This window comes from Hemitrygon akajei, chromosome 17, assembly GCF_048418815.1.
Source record: "Hemitrygon akajei chromosome 17, sHemAka1.3, whole genome shotgun sequence".
In the NCBI taxonomy this organism is placed as follows: Eukaryota; Metazoa; Chordata; class Chondrichthyes; order Myliobatiformes; family Dasyatidae; genus Hemitrygon; species Hemitrygon akajei.
The window spans coordinates 85067075-85088024 of NC_133140.1; the positions used below are offsets into that span (position 1 = coordinate 85067075).

Consider the following 20950-nt stretch of genomic DNA (forward strand, 5'->3'; position numbering starts at 1 on the left):
GGAGGCCTGGAAGATCATCAGGTACACCGGTCACCCCAACTATAAACTATTTCAGCTGCTTCTGTCTGGCAAACAGTACTGCAGCATTAAAGCCAGGACCAACAGGCTAAGGGATGCTTATTTCTACAAGCCATTAGATTTATAAATTCACGTGTCTGTACATTGCGACATGGTCATAATGCAAAGATTTTTACTTCCTCATGTTGTGGGGCAGATGTAAGATTTAAATAAATTCAACTTAATTCAATTCAATTATGTGCATTTCTCTGGAAGTATCCCATTTTGATGGAGACCATACCTAGACCCTAGCTACTCAGTCAGATGGTCAAAGTTTCAAAGTAAATTTCTTATCTAAGTACATATATATCACTATATACTACCCTGAAATTCATATAATTACAGGCATTCACAGCAGATACAAAGAAAAACAATGGAATAATGAAAAACTACCATAAACAAAGATAAACAACAATGTACAAAAGAAGATGTGGTGATACCACATGTAAGAACGTGACTGGAGAGTTCTGAGCATGCGCAGAAATGATAGAAAGATCTGGAAGCATGGTGCTGTAAGACATGTGTGGTTGTTGTTATTAAATAAAAGTTCTATTCTTCCAGAATATGGTTCTTTATTAGAAACCCACGGTACGTATTAATATAAAGAACACAACACGGTGTCAGAAGTCGGTCTGGAAGAATACGTTACCTAAAATGGGAGAATTGAAGATAATCGAAAAGAGTTTGAACTATTTTGGTGTGCTAACAGCTTTACAAATGGAAGGGCTGCAGCCACCACCGACACTTCAATTGTCTGGGAATGTAGCTGAGAACTGGAGGAAATTTAAGCAACATTTTGAAATTTATTTATCGGCGATCGGAGCGGATAAAAAACCAGAGAAAACTAAAGCTGTGCTTCTATTCCACGTAATAGGTGATGACACAACTGAGTTATATAAACATTTTACTTTTGAAAATGGAGATAATTTAAACTTAAAATCGATAATGGACACATTTGAAGCATTTTGTATATCGAAGCGTAATGTGACGTATGAGTGGTACAAACTTTTTACATGTACGTTAACTGAGTTGAGACATCGTAGTAAAACATGCGAGTTTGGAGAACTGACAGATTTTCTCAATAAAGACAGAACTATTTGTGTCATTTTGGATAATGGTCTGAGAGAAAGACTGTTAAGAGAACAAGACTTAGACTTGGAAAAAGCTTTGATGTTCTGCAAAGCTTCAGAAACCATGACATCACAGGCTAAAGAACTTTTCATTGAGAGCTGCAACATAGATGCTGTGAGAAAGCCAGAACATATTAGAAAAAATAACAAAACAACAACAAAACCAACAGACAGCAAAATGTCATCGGAGAGAAAAAAGCTAGGTGATCGCTGTGGGTGGCAGCATCAGCCAAAACAGTGTCCAGCGTATGGGAAAATGTGCAATGACTGCGGTAAGAGTAATCATTTTTCACACTGTTGCATAAGTAGAAAGAAAATAAAACAAGTAAATGCAGTGCTTGAAAATGAACTTGAGAAGTTTTATTGAAATGAAGTCTCAGCATAAAAAAGAGAATACACAGTTAATGAATGAATTAGATGAAGAAAAGAAGATTCGTATTTCATTACAAATGGAAGTGGAAGGAATTAAGAAAGCTACAATACTTGAAGTACAACCCAGATCATACATGGTCCAAACAGAAGGAGCAGTGTTAAGAAGAAATTGCAAAGACCTTAAGAAAGACCCAACTTCAGAGTTTCAGTTAACTGATGTAGACCAGACAAAACATGAAAATAACAACGAAACACAAGAACTGTGAGAGCCACTGAGAAGGTCTACTCGTGTTCGTAAACCCCCAGAGAGACTGATAGAGACATGTTAGATTATGCATTTGTTCTGGTCAATGTTGCTAATTGTTTTTCTTTTTAAGGAAAGGAAGGTGTGGTGATATCATGTGTAAGAACATGATTGGAGAGAGTTCTGAACATGCTCAGAAATGATAGAAAGATCTGGAAGCATGGCGCTGTAAGACACGTGTGGTTGTTGTTGTTAAATAAAAGCTCTATTCTTCCAGAATATGATTCTTTATTAGAAACCCACGGTACGTATTAATATAAAGAACACAACAGAAGACAAACTGCATATACAAAACAACAACAAATAATAATAAATAAGATTGAGAACATGACTTGTAGGGTCTTTTTAAGTGTGCCTCTAGGTAGCGGAACCAGCTCAGTGTTGAGGTGAGTGACATTATTGATGCTGAAAGAAATTTCATAGCACTGTTTCTGAGAACAAGGGGACTCTTCACACCCTATATCAGAAAAATACATTACAGGATAATTACCTCATTTAAATTTGAGGTACTAACTTGCTGTTGCACTTACTACTTTACAACAATGTTTAAATGTTTTAAGTACTTCAATGGCTGCAAGGAATATGATGTTTATTAAATTTTGAAATGTACAATAAGAATGTAGAAATGTTGTAGAAAGCAAAGGGTAGCGGTGAATGGGTGTTTCTCGGAATGGCAGGTGGTGACTAGTGGGGTGCCACAGGGCTCAGTATTGGGACCACAGCTGTTTACCATTTACGTTAACGATTTGGATGAAGGCATAGAAAATAACATCAGCAAATTTGCTGATGATACTAAGCTGGGTGGCAGTGTGACATGTGATGAGGATGTTAGGAGAATTCAGGGTGACTTGGATAGGCTGGGTGAGTGGGCAGATACTTGGCAGATGGCGTTTAATGTGAATAAGTGTGAGGTTATCCACTTTGGGAGTAAGAACAGGAAGGCAGATTATTATCTGAACAGTGTAGAGTTGGGTAAGGGAGTAATACAAAGAGATCTCGGAGTCCTTGTTCATCAGTCACTGAAGGTGAATGAGCAAGTGCAGCAGGCAGTGAAGAAGGCTAATGGAATGTTGGCCTTTATTACAAAGGGAATTGAGTACAAGAGCAAGGAAATCCTCTTGCATTTGTACAGAGCCCTGGTGAGACCACACCTGGAGTATTGTGTACAGTTTTGGTCTCCAGGGTTAAGGAAGGACATCCTGGCTGTAGAGGAAGTGCAGCATAGATTCACAAGGTTAATTCCTGGGATGTCTGGACTATCTTACGCAGAGAGGTTAGAGAGACTGGGCTTGTACACGCTGGAATTAAGGAGATTGAGAGGGGATCTGATTGAAACATATAAGATTATTAAGGGTTTGGACAAGATAGAGGCAGGAAATATGTTCCAGATGCTGGGAGAGTCCAGTACCAGAGGGCATGGTTTGAGAATAAGGGGTAGGTCATTTAGGACAGAGTTAAGGAAAAACTTCTTCTCCCAGAGAGTTGTTGGGGTCTGGAATGCACTGCCTCGGAAGGTAGTGGATGCCAATTCTCTGGATGCTTTCAAGAAGGAGCTAGATAGGTATCTTATGGATAGGGGAATCAAGGGATATGGGGACAAGGCAGGAACCGGGTATTGATAGGAATTGATCAGCCATGATCTCAAAATGGTGGTGCAGGCTCAAAGGGCCGAATGGTCTACTTCTGCACCTATTGTCTATTGTCTATTGAATGCAAGTTCTTTAGTTCCAGGTTTTTGGCTTACACTGTCTTGAACATAATTTATTTAATATACTTATCATTTTTTGAATGAAGATTTGAATTTTTGATTATTCTGTGCAAGGTAGTGTCTTTTGATCCTAAATTTAACTTTTACTGCTTTCAAAGCATTATTTGGCATATAGATGGACAAAGTTTCAAAGTAAATTTCTTATCAAAGTACATAAATATCATATACTATCTATGCATTTCCTTAACTAGTAAAATCTTACCTTGGTCTTTCATCAGGTTCGAGGCTTTGGATTCCAGCAACAATGATTCTTTCTCACATTGTTTTCAACATGAATGTCTCATATGCTTTGGCAATCTTAACTCAATCAAGTGCTTGATCTATACTGTTTGAGCACATTTTCCTCTCAACTGAATTATACAGCTGAACATTCTATTAACCTTGCTGATAAGATCTCTGGAGTTGCTTAACTTATGTACTGATTAATCTAAAATGCCCCAGGTTTTTACAGCTTTTAATATTGTACTCAGAACATTACATTGACTTACTCATATTTTATTAATTTGCTTTATAATTTCTGATCACTTCTGTCAAAAACTTCTGTGATTTTTTTTACATACATGAAAGGACTTGAGATGCAGTTACTTTATTGGTAAACAAACAAAAAGAATGTAAATGATCACATCTTTGCTTTCTTATCTTATTCAGTGATAAAAGGCAATAAAAACAGGTTACTGTTTGGCACTGGGAATACTTAGAAACAGCCTGCGTATCTGTTAAGAAATGCCACGGAAAGGTCAGAAGGTAAAGGCACAGAGCTGCAGCAAAGGAGGCCAAATAAATCATTTCAAGAATAAAAAGGACTGGATTTTCTTTATAGGTTAAACAACAGCAATAATGAAGTTTAAGTTAATGTAAATTGTAAGGTTTAAATGTAATTGTTAATTAACTTAACTCACTGTGGTCACAATGTTAGAATTGGCCTAGCAGAAACATTGAGGTAAGTAAAATAAGTTACCTTTCATAACTAACAGAACTGCAGGCCACACCTGACAAAGTCAAGGACTTTGAAAAAAAGAGGAGTTAATAGCTACTGAAGTAAGTCCAAGGGCCATTTTAATTTATTAATGGTAACTCTTACACTCCCAGCCCCCTTCCTCTAAAAGCCTCACAGATTGTGTAAGAACATATCTGCAGTCTTGCAGTGAAGCCAATAATACAAATATGCCATTAAACTATAATGAAGACTATTATTACAAAAATAGGCATTATTTTTGGTTACGGAAAACCATAGAAAATATGAAGAAAATTTTAAATAGTTAAAACTGCTACTCCTTCACTAAAATATCAGAGATTCATTACAGTCTATTTTCCACTGATATAAATAATGCAATGGTTTCCAGAAGCCTATCAATCCGATTCAATCTGAACATTTGAACCTACATGAACAAATCATTAGTACATTGCCAGAGCTGAACAAAAATATTATAATTGCCAGTCCTCACATGGGGGCATAACAGTAGCTTACAAAGTGCCTTTAATGCAGAGAAATTTCCCAAGGCACTTTAAGGAAGTAAAATCAGACCTTTGAAAAAACTGCCACCATGGAATATGCTCAGAGGAATGACTAAAAGCCCAGTCAAAGAAGTGGGTTTCAAGGAGGGAACTCTAGAGATTAGAGGGCAGAGTCTAAAGTTAAGATTATTTTCTAATTTTAATATTGCATGAATAGGAATTACCTGGTAAGTCAGCTATTATAGAAATGATGAGTAAGTTAGATATGATACATGATTGGTGAGAGACCAGACAGAAGACTACATGATTACTGTAGTCAGGCCTGCAATTTACAAAATTGAAAGTATCAGTGATAAAATCTGAAAAGTGGTGGAGACAGGCAAAAGGAATTACGATTTTGCAAATCGAAAACCTACAGATGCTATGAATATCTGACATCCCTGATTTTCTCTAGTAGTTCAGACCTCCATTATATACATTTTACTCTGTCCCCGCTTATCTTTTTTTAACATCTCCTCTAGACAGTGACTGTTTTGAAGGAGGTATATTGATGTCGTTTGATCAATTAAAGAATAAATATAAAATATCAAATAACACTCTTTTCTGTAATTTTCAATTAAAGGCCTATATAAGATATCAACTGGGTCAAACAATGTTAATGCCAAAACCTAATGAAATAGAAACTTTAATTCAAAAAGGAAAAATTAAAAAATTTATGTCTTGTATGTATAATTTGATACAAAAACAGACAATTAAACCAGGAATTCATAAGTCAAGACAAAAATGGGAAACTGATTTGAATATTAAAATTGATGAAAAAAATTGGTCAAGACTATGTCTTGATAGTATGACAAATACAATAAATGTCTGACTTAGATTAGTATAATACAATTTTTTACATCAATTATATATTACACCACAAAAAAAAAATAGATTAAACCCAAATTTATCTGACCAATGTTTCCGATGTAATCAAGAAATCGGTACTTTTTTACATTCGATCTTGTTTTAAAATTCAACCTTTTTGGATAAATCTAAGACTTTTACTGGAACAAATTATTGGAATACAACTTCCACATAACCCAATATTATTTTTATTAGGCGATATTGAAGGGATAATACCAAAACCTAAATTATAAAAATTGCATTGGCAGTAGCCAAAAAGGCTATTGCAGTTACTTGGAACTCAGATTCATACTTAACTATGGACCGTTGGAATAATGAAATATATAGCTGCATTCCACTTGAAAAAATTACTTATAATTTAAGAAATGAATATGATATATTTTTGAAAATTTGGCATCTTATCTACAAAAGATAGGACTAAATATATAGGTCCTTTGAAGATAAAATTATTAGTTATTTGGAGGAAAAAAATAAAGATATATACTAAAGTTATTTTGAACATGGAGCATGTGGGGATCCTCCGATATCCAGGCAATCCATCTTTTTTCCCCTCTTTTTCCCCCCTTTCCCCCCCCTTTTTTTAGATAGGGATTTTAAGGGGGGAAGGGTTAAGGGGAGGGGGAGGGCTAATATTAATTTTCATTACTCTATTATTTTATTCATTTTATGTAATTCTCTTAAAAAATTAATAAAAAATATATTAAAATAGTTCAGACCTCCAGCATATACATTTTACTGTCCCCGCTTATCATTTTTTAACATCTCCTCCAGACAGATCATCTGCATATCATCACCTTATTTTAGCCTTTATCATCACAATTTGCATCGTGCTGTATCTCTTGGTCTCCACCCCAGAGGTGGCATTCCTACATTACCTTCACCCAATTCTTTGCTCAGAAATTTAATATGTTTATTTTCTAACTTTTAGGCCATCTGCCTGAATCATTAACTCTGTTTATTTCATTAGGATGCTTCCAGACCTGCCATTTCTAGTTTTTTTCTCTTTTACTGTTGAGGATTATATGTTTGGAAGGTGAAGGATGAAATAAAATACAAGTTGATGCATTTCAGTTCAGTATGCAACATACTGAAGAAGGATTAAAGAATTTATTGAAAAGACCACAGAAAATGTCTTTGATCTTCCCAATATTAAATTGGGGGTAAATGGAACTCTTATACCACTACCTGAAGCATTTTGCTTTTCTACTTTATCTTCACTTATACTTTCCTCTTTACAGTAACATGACTGTTTCTTGAAGATGTGTAAACACCATTTATGTAGTATCTGACACAATGTCCCTGGGTGGCCTCAGAATGGAGTTTACAGATGAGTACCAAGAATGCTGTTGAATGGATATAAAAGTGAAAGCGAGGAGAGGAGCTGAAGAGGAGTAACCAACATGTGACCAACATGAACAGCTTCAGTGAGGCTGGTAGAGTAATGTCATGGAGTAGCACGTTAGTGTAATGTTTTACAAAACCAAAGATATGGGTTCAATTCTGCCGCTGTCTTGTGTTTGTATGTTCTCCCCGTAACCACATGGGTACCTCTGGGTGCTCCAGTTTCCTCTCATGTTCCAAAGACGCATGGGCAAGAAGGTTAATTGGTCTCATGGATGTAATTGGGCAGCATGGGCTCGTTGGGCTAGAAGAGCCCATTACCATGCTGTCTCCCCAAAGATGCCACCTGGCTTACTGAGTTCCTCCAGCATTTTGTGTGTGTTGATTTGGATTTACAGCATCTGCAAACTTTCTCGTGTTTATGAAGGCTAGATCATTTGAGGTATTTAAAGAAGAGGTTGATACATTTTTGAGGTTAAGTAATTAAGGGTTATGGAAAATTGACATAGAAAAGAAATTGAGGCTTGGGGCAAATGAGCCATGATCAGACTGCATGGCAGGGCTGGTAAGGGATCAGGTGGCCTGCCCCTGCACCAGTTCTCTTCAGTTTGCAGGGACACCAGGATCAGTGGTTTTCTTAAATTAGGCAGAGAGTAGTCGACTTCCAGCCAAGATAGCGCCAGCAGACAATGATTCCTCAGATGACGTTTTCCAGATAGTCCACAGAACTGCTTATTTCACTTTTTCTATGCCTTCTTTTTATCTGAAATGTGTCTCTGGACTATTGGAGCCTGCGACTTACAGTTTGGAGATCAACTGAGTGATCTAGCGCTCTATTGTCCCAACAAAAATTCCTGAAGGCAAAGAAACTCAGAGACACAGCACGGGGCCATGATCGACTCCATTTCTCACCAATTAAAGCATCAAGAAAGGTTGAAACATCAAGGTGAATGCAGAGGAAAGGGAGTGTTCTTCGCTGATTACCTGCCTCTTGCTCACCGCTGTCCTGTCTGTGTGTGAGAGAACTCGGAAGTCCTCTGTGTTCGAGTGGTCACTCACCTCAATGAGGTTGGAGGATGTTATTGAAATTCTGTGATTTATGGATTGGACTGTGGACTGTCATTCAAACAAACTGCAGCTCATATTGGTCACTTTCAGTTCTATGTTTTTTGTATTATGTGCTTTTGCTCATTCTTTCTTGTTGCCGATTGGTGTGTTGGGGGTTTGGGGTTTAATGTCCTTGTTGCTGTTTTCCATGTGGAATGATCTGTTAGTTTTTTGTGCGAGGGAGGGGGTTGGAGTTTAATGTTCTTGTTGCTGTTTTCTGTGTGGAGTGATCTGTTAGCTTTTTGTGCGAGGGAGGGGGTTGGGGTTTGAAGTCCATGTTGCTGTTTTCTGTGTGGAGTGATGTGGTAAACTACATATACCTGTCTGAACATGCCCCCCCCCCCCCGCTGACTGCTCCTGTGGCTCCTCCCACGGACCCCGGTATAAAGGCGATTGGAGCCTGAGCCCTGGCTCAGTCTCCAGGATGTAGTGTGGTGGTCAATTGCTGCTTGTTCTTTCTTCCAGCCAATAAAAGCCTATATCTCGCCTCACATCTCAGAGAGTTATTGATGGTGCATCAAGTGATTAGTTAGCTTTTTGTGTGAGGGAGGGGGTTGGGGTTTGAAGTCCATGTTGCTATTTTCTGTGTGGAGTGATCAGTTAGCTTTTTGTGTGAGGGAGGGGGTTGGAGTTTAATGTTCTTGTTGCTGTTTTCTGTGTGGAGTGATCTGTTAGCTTTTTGAGCGAGGGAGGGGGTTGGGGTTTGGAGTTTGTGAGGTTTATATTTTTTGTGCGGATGAGGTTGATGTTTTCTTTCTTTGAATGATTTCCATGGTTTTCTTTGTTTCATGGCTCTCTGGAGAAGATGAATCTCAGATGTATACTGCACACATACTTTGATCATAAATGAACCTTTGAACCTTTAAAGGAGAGGGTGATGGGTTCTAATCATTGGTATCATAAATTTGCAGAAGCAGTTGTGTGCTCAGCAGTTTAATGAAATTGAGATCAGGAGGTGAGTAATTTGACAAAAGGAAGAATGACATAGGGTCACTGATAAAGAAGAAATAACCAGGGGAGTGGTTTGGCCAAAGGGAGGAGGAAATAAAATCAAGCTGTCTCAGAACAGCTTTCAAGTCTTTCACACATCTTGCTGGAGCAGTGGTGGTAGGACAACGCTAAATGATAGTAATGAAAAGCAGGGGCAGGGCAGTGAAATGCTGCAGAAATTGTTGATGAATCTCTCTTCAAAGGCCATTTCCAAGACTTGCTTCTAATCCTGGGTATATACAGTATATGGCTTTTAACTTTTGGACTAAGTCTAAGTATTATAATCATAAAAAGATCAGAAAAAATCAATTCCAAGGTATTCACCTTCCTCCCTTGTAAGAAAATTGTTTGAATAGTGCAGTGTCCTTTTTAGCTACTCTGCTGGTAATCACCACTCAGCTTTTATACTCTGTTCAAAAATCTATTGATTACTTATAGTGAGTTACAGATCACTTAATATTCCGAACTTTAATGATCATCAGAATGACAAAACAAGCACCAAACCTACAATATATGTTCTGAATATTTCTTTGCCAGACTTGTGCACATCTAGGTTGAGAACCAGCTTTAGGAATATCTGTAATTAAAATTCAGCCCCCATTTATGTAGTTTGGCATCAGACATGTGTATTCAAATTCTCACTTTGAATATTTATTAAGACATGGTTAATCAGAATTTGATACTGGAAAAATATACTATGAAATATAGCTTTAGGGATTTGAATAATTTCATTGAATGTTCTCACTATTTGCATGACCTTGTCTTATAGTTCCATCAAACTGAGTTGTATCTTCACTCTGCTGCCTGGGGAGAGTGATATTGTCAGAAGCAGATTTCTTCATTGGTGTCAAAAGAAAGCCTGCAAACAAATATATTTTGTTTTAAATTAGCAGTGATGCAGAAAATTGGGGGAAAAAAGTACAAAGAGAAAGAGAAAAACAGAACCTTTGACAGCTTAGTTTGTTAAAGTCCAATATCAATTGCTACTGAAAATACTGGAAGGCTTCTCGCAGCACTGTTAAAATTTAACCACATTGGTCAAGGAATGGAGTCACTTTATAATAGATTGGTAAGGACTTCCAAACTTGCGGCTGGCATGGAAGCATAGTGGTGAGCACATTGCTCACCACTAAAGGCCAAGGAGAAGGCATATAATAGAGCAAAATTTAGTGGAAGGTTAGAGGATTGGGAAACTTTTAAAAACCAACAAAATGCAACTAAAAAGTCATTATGTTAAAATGGAATACAAAAGTAAGCTGGCCAATAATATTAAAGAGTATACCAAAAGTTTCTTCAGATACATGAAGTGTAAAAGAGAGGTGAGCGTGGATATCGGACTGCTGGAAAACGATGCTTGACAGGTAGTAGTAATGGGGGACAACAAAATAGTGGATGAACTGAATAAGTACTTTGCATCAGTCTTCACTGTGGAAGTCACTAGCAGTATGGTGAAAGTTTGAGGTGTCAAGGGGCATGAAGTGTGTGAAGTTACTATAGAGAGAAAGTTCTTGGGAAACTGAAAAGTCTGAAGGTAGATAAGTCACCTGGACCAGATGGTGTACACCCCAGAGTTCTGAAAGAGGTCGCTGAAGAGATTGTGGAAGCATTAGAATGATCTTTTATGAATTACTAGATTCTGAAGTGGTTCTGGAAGACTGGAAAATTGCAAATGTCACTCCACTCTTCTAGAAGGGAGAGAGGCAGAAGAAAGGGAACTAAAGGCCAGTTAGTCTGACCTCAATCATTGGGAAGATATTGGAGTCGTTTATTAAGGATGAGGTCTCAGGGTACTTGGAGGGACATGATAAAATAGGCTATAGTCAGCATGGTTTCCTCCAGGGAAAATCTCTGACAAATAGTTAGAATTCTCTGAAGAGTTAACAAACAAGGTAGACAAGGGAAAATCAGTTGATGTTATGTACTTGGATTTTCAGAAGGCCTTTGATAAGGTGGCACACATGAGGCTGCTTAGCAACCTGCAAGTCCATGGTATTACAGGAAAGATTTTAGCATGGATAAAGTAGTGGCTGATTGGCAAGAGGCAAGGACTGGGAATAAAGGGAGCCTTTTTTGGCAGGCTGCCAGTGACTAGTAGTGTTCTATGCTGGAATCGTTTTCGGTGATGGAATTGATGGCTTTGTTGCAAAGTTTGCAGATAATATGCAGCTAAGTGGCAGGAGGTAGTTTTGAAGAAGTAGAAAGGCGTAAGAAGGAATTAGACAGTTTAGCAGAATGGGCAAAGTAAAGGCAAATGGAATACAGTATCAGGAAGTGTATGGTCATGTGCTCTGGTAGAAGAAATGAATGGGTTGACCATTTTCTAAATGGAGAGAAAATTAAAAAAAAAACCGGAAAGGGATTTGGTAGTTCTTGTGCAGGATTCCCTAAAGGTTAATTTGTAGATTGAATCTGTGGTGAGGAAGGCAAATGCAATCTTAGAATTCATTTCAAGATGACTAGGATGTAAAAGCAAGGATGTAATGTTGAAACTTTATAAAGCACTAGTGAGGTTTCACTTGGAAGTACTGTGAGCATTGTGAGCAGGTTTGGGCCCCTTACTTTAGAAAGGATGTGCTGAAACTGGAGAGGGTTCAAAGGAGATTCATGAAAATGATTCCAGGATTTAATTGCTTGTCATATGAAGAATGTCTGACGACCCTGGGCCTGTATTCACTAGAATTCAGAAGAATGAGGTGTGACCTCAATGGAACCTGTCGAATGGTGAAAAGTCTTGATAGAGTGGATGTGGAGAGGTTGTTTCCTATGGTGGGACAGTCTAAGACCAGAGGACACAGCCTCAGAATAGAGGGGCATCCTTTTAGAACAGAGATGCGGAGGAATTTCTTTAGCCAGAGAGCAGTGAATCTGTGGAATTCTTTGCCACAGGCATCTGTGGAGGCCAAGTCTTTATGTATATTTAAGGCCGAGGTTGATAGATTCTTGATTGGTCAGCGCTTGAAGGGATACAGGGAGAAAGCAAGAGATTGGGGCTAAAAAGGAAATTGGATCAGTCATGATGAAATGGCATAGCAGATTCAATGGGCTAAATAGCCTAATTGTGCTCCTATATCTTGACCATTTGTGTATTCTCCCCATGAGTTTTCTCCAGGTGCTCCGGTTCCTTCCCACACTTTAAAGGTGTATGGTTAGATTGACTAGGTTGCAGTCATGCTATGTTTGTGCTGGAAGTATGGCAATACTTATGGGCTGTCCCCAGCATATCCTCGGACTGGGTTGGTCGTGACTCTATGTTTGGTGTTTCTATGTACATTTGACAAATGAAGCTGAAGTTAATCTTAAAATCTAAATTTAAAAATGTGGGTCAACCAATTAAATCTTTTCAACAATATGAATACTTTATTTACAGACTTCACAAATGAATTAAAATTGCCAAGCTGATGAGCTGAGATTTAACATCTGGTCCCTCTATATTACTCATGTTTTTCATGTCATCAGTAGTTTCATAATGTAGCTGTTACTCTTTAATTCTCAGTGACCACTTCCAGAAAGAAAAAGAACTAGCAACTTAAGCATAATATGTGAAAATATGCAATTATCAATTTTAAGACGAAAATGGAAGAAGCATATTATTGGAATTATGAGAGACTGCAGAATTCTGAGATGCAGAGGGACACTGGAATCCCAGTGCCATAATTCATAAGCAGATGTTGTTCAGGTGTAGGATTCTGGAATGGCTGATTGTCCTGAGAGAATGGTTTCAGGGGTCACGTACTTAAGCCAGAGATTAACATAAACTTATTCTCAGAGAGTTTTGAGCTTTGAAATATTCTTCCTCACAAGTAAGGGTGGAAGTACAGTAGAGTTTTTGAATATTCTTAACACAGAGCTAGATAGAACTTAATAAGCAAGTGAGTTACTATGGGAGATGGGAATACAAAATTGAGGTTATAATCAAATGACTTTATATAATGGTAGTTTCTTAAGGTTGTTATTGCTGGGGGTGGAAGTGGGGATAAATTCCTACTACCTATTAAATGTTCCCAATGGAGTACATCTCAAATAGCCTCTGATAATCAAGTCCCGCTCCTGGCCTTCATATGTGGCTTAGCTACTAAGCCCATGGGAGCCATTTCTACTGACAAAAGGGGCACAGGAATGTTACTTAAAACCAGTCACTTCAGGCAGATGGGGCTTGTTAGCAGTGGTTGGCAGCTCATCTAGAAGGAAAACTCTGATCTCAAACCACTGCTGCCTTGCAGCTATACCCATGGTGAAGGCTTTGGGAGTAAACCCTGAGAAAAATCTGGAGTTGGAGTTCCTAAGGCAGTTCAACGTTGACTGGCAACTTTTGTTACACTGCTGTTTCTTTGGATTCATCAGCTGCATGGAGAGGAAGAGCCTACTACATAGGCAACAGTTCGTTCTCGACATACTGCCCTGGCTTGCATATCCCCTAGACAGCTGAAACGCAACATCTGTGGCCAACCCCAAGATGCAGTGGCAAAAAAGGCTTCAGGGTTTGAGTGGTCCATTCCCCTTCCTAATTCATATATTCATAATAAAAGGTGGAGGGCTACCTTCCTGAAAGGTGGTCATTCCTTTTGTGAATTTGGTCCCACAATGATGCTGGGTATGGAGCTCTACAGTTTAAACCTGATAGAGATCAAAGTCCAGTGATATATTTCAACAGCGACATACTTAAAGTGATTTAATGTTAAATATTAAAAAATAAAGATTAGCTTTATATATCACATATACATCAAAATGCACAGTGAAATGTGTTTTTGTGTGTCAATGGACAACACAGTCTGAGGATGTGCTGGAGGCAGGCTGCAAGAATCCGCATGCTTCCTGTACCAACATAGCATTCTCACAATTTACTATTTCATGTGTCTTTGGAACGTCGGAGCAAACCGGAGCACCCACATGGTCCTGGGGAGAATATACAAATATTGGGAATTTAAACCCGATTACTTGTGCAGTGAAGTGTTACACTAATTGCTACAATACTGTGCTGCACCACCATAGGATAGGAACTGCAAATGATGGAGATTTCCTGCTCCTGCTGCTCTTATCTTTCATGATGGTAGAGGTTGTAGATTTGGTAGATGCTGTTGGAGTAGCCTAGGTGAGTAACTGCAGTGCATTTTGCAGATGGTAAACACAGCCAACATGTGCTGGTGTTTATGGTGGTGAATGGGCTACTTTATCCTAGATGGACACAGCCTTTAGGAGTGTTAGTATTTGGGGATTTGTGTCCTGTTAATGGTCCTGTAGTGTCAGGAGGCAAATCACTCAATGCAGAATACCCAGATTATTCATTTAAAAAAATGAGCTGCTGGCAGAACATAATGAGCCAGGTAGTATCTGTGGAGGGAAATGCACTCAACAGATTATTGTCTAGGTTTCTTTTTGTACACAGGTATGGAGTGCTTCATTAACTCAGCTTGGAATGGACATCAACTTTGTGCAATTATCATTAATCCTCCCTGAGAAGTTCTTACAGCAGAGCCTTTGGTCTGGAGTTATTGACCCCAACAACCATAACCATGTTCCTTTGTGTACTGCATTTATAATGTTTTCTCTTTAATGCTCACTAACTTCAATTTGACCAGAACTCAATGACATTTTTGATGAAACATTGCCTTGAGATCAAGAGCAGTTATTCTTACCTCACCTCTGGAATTTAACTCTTTGATCAATATTTGGACTGAGGCTGAGATGGGGCCTTAAGCAGTGATCCTGAAGAAACCCAGACTGGGCAAGGTGAGCAGGTAACTAGAGAATTAGGTGCTTCTTCATAACACCATCAACAATACTTCGCATCACAATTGAAAGAAGACTGAATGGGTATTAAGTAACCAAGATTATGTCCTGTTTTTCTGGAAACAGGACACACCTGGGTAATTTTCCAGTGTTTGAATAATGCTGCTTTTGGAGGTGCAGCTCAATCTCCAGTGCATGTTGCAGTTGCACAGCCAACATTACTGTTTGGTATTAGAGCTATTGCTGTATCTAATACTTAGCTGTTTCTTGATGTCACAGGGAGCAAAACAAATCGGCAATGACTGACTTTGGTATTTCACCAAAGACTCCTGTAAATTTCTACAGATGTACGGTGGAGAGCATTCTAACTGGTTGCAGCACTGTCTGGTATGTAGGCTCTAATGTGAGGATCAAACAAAGTTGCGGAGGGTTGTAGACTCAGCCAGTTCCATCATGGGCACAATCCTCACCACCATCTAGGACAACTTCAAAAGATGATGCCTCAAGAAGGCGGGATCCATCATGAGGAACCCTCACCATCTGGGACATGCCTTTTCTTACTAATACCATCAGGGGGGAAATGCAGGAGCCTGAAGACCTACATTCAATGTTTTAGGAACAGCTTCTTTCCCTCCACTTCAAATTTCTGAACAGTCTAATTACCCATTAACATTACCTCTCTATTTCTCTTTTGCTCTCTCAATCGGTCAAAAAAATCCAGCACAGTAGTAGTACTTGCATTATACTGCTATTACAAAGCAACACATTTCATGACTTATGTTAGAGATAAACCTGATTCTGATTCTTTCCTTCCTTCATTCCCCACCTCCTAGCTTTCCTGAACACTTTTTTCTTTCCTTCCCTAGATTCCCTTTAGTTCTGCCTTCTCTTCACTGTGCTGCCTTGACCCAATTTCACCAAGTCCCGCAGCCAAGCATTTCAGAAGTGCTTTTAGCTTTGTTTCTTTATGTACCAAAAATTGAAAAATTAATCAGCCATTAATAACAAGAATTAATTGTTCTCAGTGGAAAAGAGTGAGATATTTTTCTTGCCTTGAAAATTGGAACCTCATGTCTTAACATTTAATGTTCAAATTTGTGCCCACAGTATCATATGATTTTCAATATTACCTACTCATTTGATTTTGAGTGGAAATGCAGAATCAATATCCAAATGCACTGATGCTGAATGTACATGAATTATCCCTAGAACATGCTCCCTAAAGAGATGTATATGTATTTTAGTTGCACAACAGAAATGATTGATTATTTCAAAGTTGCACGTACGTATATGGATTCTGAAAGGGCCACAAGGGCCAGGGTGAACGTACAGTATCTTCCAATGGAAAATTTTCAACTCATTAAGTGAAGAATATTTGGTGGGTAGAGAGAGCACAAGAGATATAGCAATATGACAACAACCAAGCTTGTGTGGACTCTTCAGTGTTGTCAACAACATCTATGGCACAATCACCCAAAGACCAACCCACAGGAGTCAAGGAAGAATGGAAAGAAATCTAGGCTGGAAAGATAGTTGGTGCCAAATGGAATTAGGAAACTGGGTGGTAATGTAGAGCTGAAATAAGCCAAGATCAGTTGGAGAGGTTAGACAACATCTTACTCTGCTTGAGATTTCAGGTTCCCCATCACAACCATTTGTTGTTTTCCAGTCACCAAATACTACCTTTATTTTTACAACTGTCCTTATAGATGCTGCCTGGCCTGTTGTGTTCCACCAGCATTTTGTGTGTGTTGTTTGAATTTCCAGCATCTGCAGATTTTCTCGTGTTTGCTAGATAGGATGAATGCTCAGTCTTTTTCTCAGAGTTGGGAAACCAAGAACTAGAGGACATATGTTTAAGGTGACAGAGGAAAGATATAAGAGGGACTTGAGGAGCAACCATTTGGGCATAAAGGTAAAACTGGATCAGCAAATTTGCAGGTGACACCAAGATTGGGGGTATAGTAGATATCGAGGAACACTATCAAAGCTTGAAGCGGGATCTGGATCAGCTGGAAAAATGGGCAGGAAAATGGCAGTTGAAATTCAATGCAGACAAGTGTGAGATGTTGTACTTTGGGAGGACCAAATAAGGTAGGTCTTACACGGTGAGTGGTAGGGCACTGAGGTCAAACATAGTGACTGAGAATACAGATCCATAATTCAGTGAAAGTGTTATCACAGGTAGATAGGGTCATAAAGAAAGCTTTGAGCACATTGGCCTTCATAAATAAATGTACTGAGGGTGTGACTTCTGGTAAGATGGTGATTGTTTAGCTGCTCCGAACTTTTGTTCCATTACTGTCGCTACCTTTGCACTAAATGTCTCCATTTTTTAAACCTTAGTTAGGAATTATTTCGGTATCTCTTACTTGCCTGTGAATATATCTAACTTAAAATGTCTAGCAAGAGTTCTAAATCCAGGAGAAAAGAAGCTATGACCCCGCCGGACGAGACTATGGTTGCGCTTGGAAAGCTCCGAGACGAAATCTTAAAGGAATTTAAAATCGCTTTCAAACAGTTAGAAGACAAACTGGATCGGATCAACGATAAAGTGGACAAACATGCTGAACACTTATCTCGCATCGATTCGACTTCTGAAGATTTAGAAAGTCGTGTTCGATACTTGGAGACTCTCTGTTCCAGCTTAGAGGAAAAATCTAACAAACTTCTTTCCAAAATGGTGGATCTCGAAAATCGCAGCAGACGCTGTAACATCAGAATTCTGGGATTACCAGAGGCGACTGAAAAGAGATCAACTGTGAAGTTTTTCGCCGAGTTTCTCTGTGAGTTATTCGGGAAAGATTTGCTTCCGAAGCCACCCGAGCTCGAACGGGCACACAGAGTTTACGTTCCCCCTGGAATTCTGGGCTCCCACCCGCGAGCAGTAATCTTGTGTTTCCATCAATACCAGGTAAAACACAGTCTGATCGTAGAGGCGCGTCGCAGGGGGTCGCTTCCTTTCAAGGATACAACCATTCGCTTTGTGGAAGATTTTGCACCCCAGACCTTAAAGATGCGCGCTGAGTTTAAAGGCGCAATGAAAGTGCTTTTTGATCGTGGTTTCAAACCTTCCCTTCGTAACCCTGCTGATCTATGAATCAAGCTTAATACCGGGAAATATAAGTGGTTCAAATCAGCGAAGGAAGCTGAAGCGTTTGTGGCAAGTCTTCCGGCTATCCAGTCATCTTCGGAATCTGATCGGACCTCATAAAATGGTGGATAAGTACTCCTCGTAGTAAAATTACTTTCTCTGGACTTGGAATTCACTTGAATCACTCAGACATTATTCATTGAAACTTTAAGGGCTGTTGACAATCTCTCCCGGGATTTGGTGTGTGTGTAATCTATTTTTATTCTTGTATAACTTTACCTACAGAGTTCTGCAACTAATTCTAACTTGTTTTGGAGGTTCGAAGTCTTTAGTGAAGGCCTCCCTGTTTGTCGGTTCACAGTTCAACTGCTGATTTATTTTTCTTTTGTTTTAAATATTTATTTATTTTATCTTTTTCTTTTCTTCACCCCTTTTTTCTAATCTCTGAATTTTTTTCTCCCTTCTCTGTAAATGGTTGATAAACACTCGTCTTGAATTTATAACTTTCCCCTTCCTCTTCTTTTTTTTCTTTTTCCTTCTTACCTTTTTTCCCCTTTCTCTTACTTTATTCTTCTATAATGTTTCGCGGGTAGGTTAGTTTTGGTTTTCTTCCGATTTTCTCTGTATTAAGTTGTATATTTCTGCAGAAGGTGTTCTAATCTGTAGTTAGGTTTTCTAGTGCATAAACTAGTTATTATTTGCTATAATATTTATATGGAAATGTTGTTAATGACACAGATCTGGAAGTTGTATTTGGGTTAATTTTTTTGGTAGAGCTAGCTACTTGTTTTGGTAGCCGTCTAGTTTTGGGTTGTGCGGATGGGGTGGGTTTTCCAGTTCCAACATCTCCTTATTGCTTAGGACATGTTTTTATATTTTGACCTTACGAATCTATGTTTACATCTCTGCTCCCAGACTGCTATTGTACTGCTTGACTTTTTATATGCCTGCTGCCTTTTATGCATTAGTAATTGATAATGGCTAGTGCACTTAAATTCGTGAGCTGGAATGTAAAGGGACTGAACCACCCTGTTAAAAGGAGGAAGGTATTCTCACATATCAAACAACTCAAAGCTGACATTGCTTTCCTTCAAGAAACTCATATTCGTTGTTTTGATAACTCCCGGCTTCTGTCAAAGTGGGCGGGTCAGCATTTTCATTCATCCTTTGCCGCTAAAGCTAGGGGAGTTTCCATTCTTATTAATTCAAATATTCCTTTTGAACTCCATAATAAAATATCTGATACAAATGGCCGTTTTATTATTGTTTCTGGTAAACTATATAACACTAAAGTTGCACTAGCAAATCTGTATGCCCCCAACTTTGAGGATGTTAACTTTTTTGAATGGTTTTTTTCCTCACTACCAGACTTAAACTCATACTCTCTTATATTGGGTGGTGATTTTAACTGTTGGTTGGATCCTAAACTGGACCGATCGTCCTCTGTTACCAGATCACCTACTAAATCTGCCTTAGCTATTCAATCGGTTCTTAATTCGGATCTAAAGTTCCATAAGGTCTGGGGACCTTTTATCAAGTACTTTCATAACCTTCCTCTTGACTAGGGTTTTTTTTTCTTTTTTTTTCTCTTCTTTTCGGTCCCTTGCTTTCAGCTCCCTTTTTTTTCTGGTAGTAGGCATTATTATCCTCTGTTGCTAAGTGTATTCACAGTCTGGGAGTTTGACTGTCCGGACTTATACTCTTTATACTGTGTGGTGGTTGGTCTGGAGTTGTTGTTGTTTTTTTCTTGTGTTGTGGGGCTTGGGGAGGTCGCTAAGCTCACTTGTATTTAATTTAGGTGCTTTTTTTGTTAAATTCTCTTCCTTTGTAGCATATTGTTATTGTATGCTTAATCTTGCACTGTATTAATGCTCCTCGTTGGGATTTGGGGTTTTTAATTTTGTAAAATGTTTTGAAAAACTAATTAAAAAATTTATTAATAAAAATAAAAATAAATGTACTGAGTACAGGATATTATATTTAAATTGCATCACGTTGGTCAGGCATAATTTGGAGTACTGGGTACAATTTTGGTCACCTACCTACAGGACAGATGTAAATAAGATTGAAAGAGTGCCGAGAAATTTACACGGATGTTGCTGGGACTGGAGGGCCTGAGTTATAGGGAAAAGTTGAATAGGTTAGGACTTACAGTAGAAGATTGAGTTGAGATTTGATAGAGGTATACAAAAATATGAGAGGTACAGAAAGAGTAAATGCAAGCAGGTTTTTTCTACTGAGTTTAGGTGAAACTATAACTTGAGGTTAAGGGGAAAGGTGAAGTGTTTAAGGGGAACATTAGGAAAAACTTCTTCACTCAGAAGGTGGTGAGAATGTGAAACAAGCTGCCAGTGCACATAGTGGATGTGGTGTCAATTTCAACATTTAAGAGAAATTTGGATAGGTATGTAGATGGGAGGGATATGGTTCAGATGCAGGTTAATGGGTCTAGATTAATGGTTCAGCACAGACTAGATGGGCTGAAGTACCTGTTTCTGTGCTGAAGTGTTCTATGACTTCCAAAAGGTGGGATCTATGTGGAATCAGTTGCCAGAGGAAGTAGTTGAGACACGTACAGTAACAACTCTTAAAACATGGTTGAACAGGTACATAGGTTGAAAAGGTTTAGAAGGTGATGAGTCAAACACTGGCAATGGGAGTTTGGAATGGGACATCTTGGTCAGCATGGACCAGTTGGG

At 38.6% G+C, this 20950-nt stretch overlaps 1 protein-coding gene across 1 annotated transcript in view; it reads right to left on the reverse strand.

Moving 5' to 3' along the window:
- terb1 (telomere repeat binding bouquet formation protein 1) overlaps positions 1-20950 on the reverse strand; it is a 155842-nt gene that overhangs the window by 14972 nt on the left and 119920 nt on the right. Inside the window, exon 19 of the mRNA XM_073069668.1 lies at positions 10176-10289. Within this exon, the coding sequence (XP_072925769.1) occupies positions 10176-10289 (114 nt within the window). The remainder of the gene's footprint in view (positions 1-10175; positions 10290-20950) is intronic.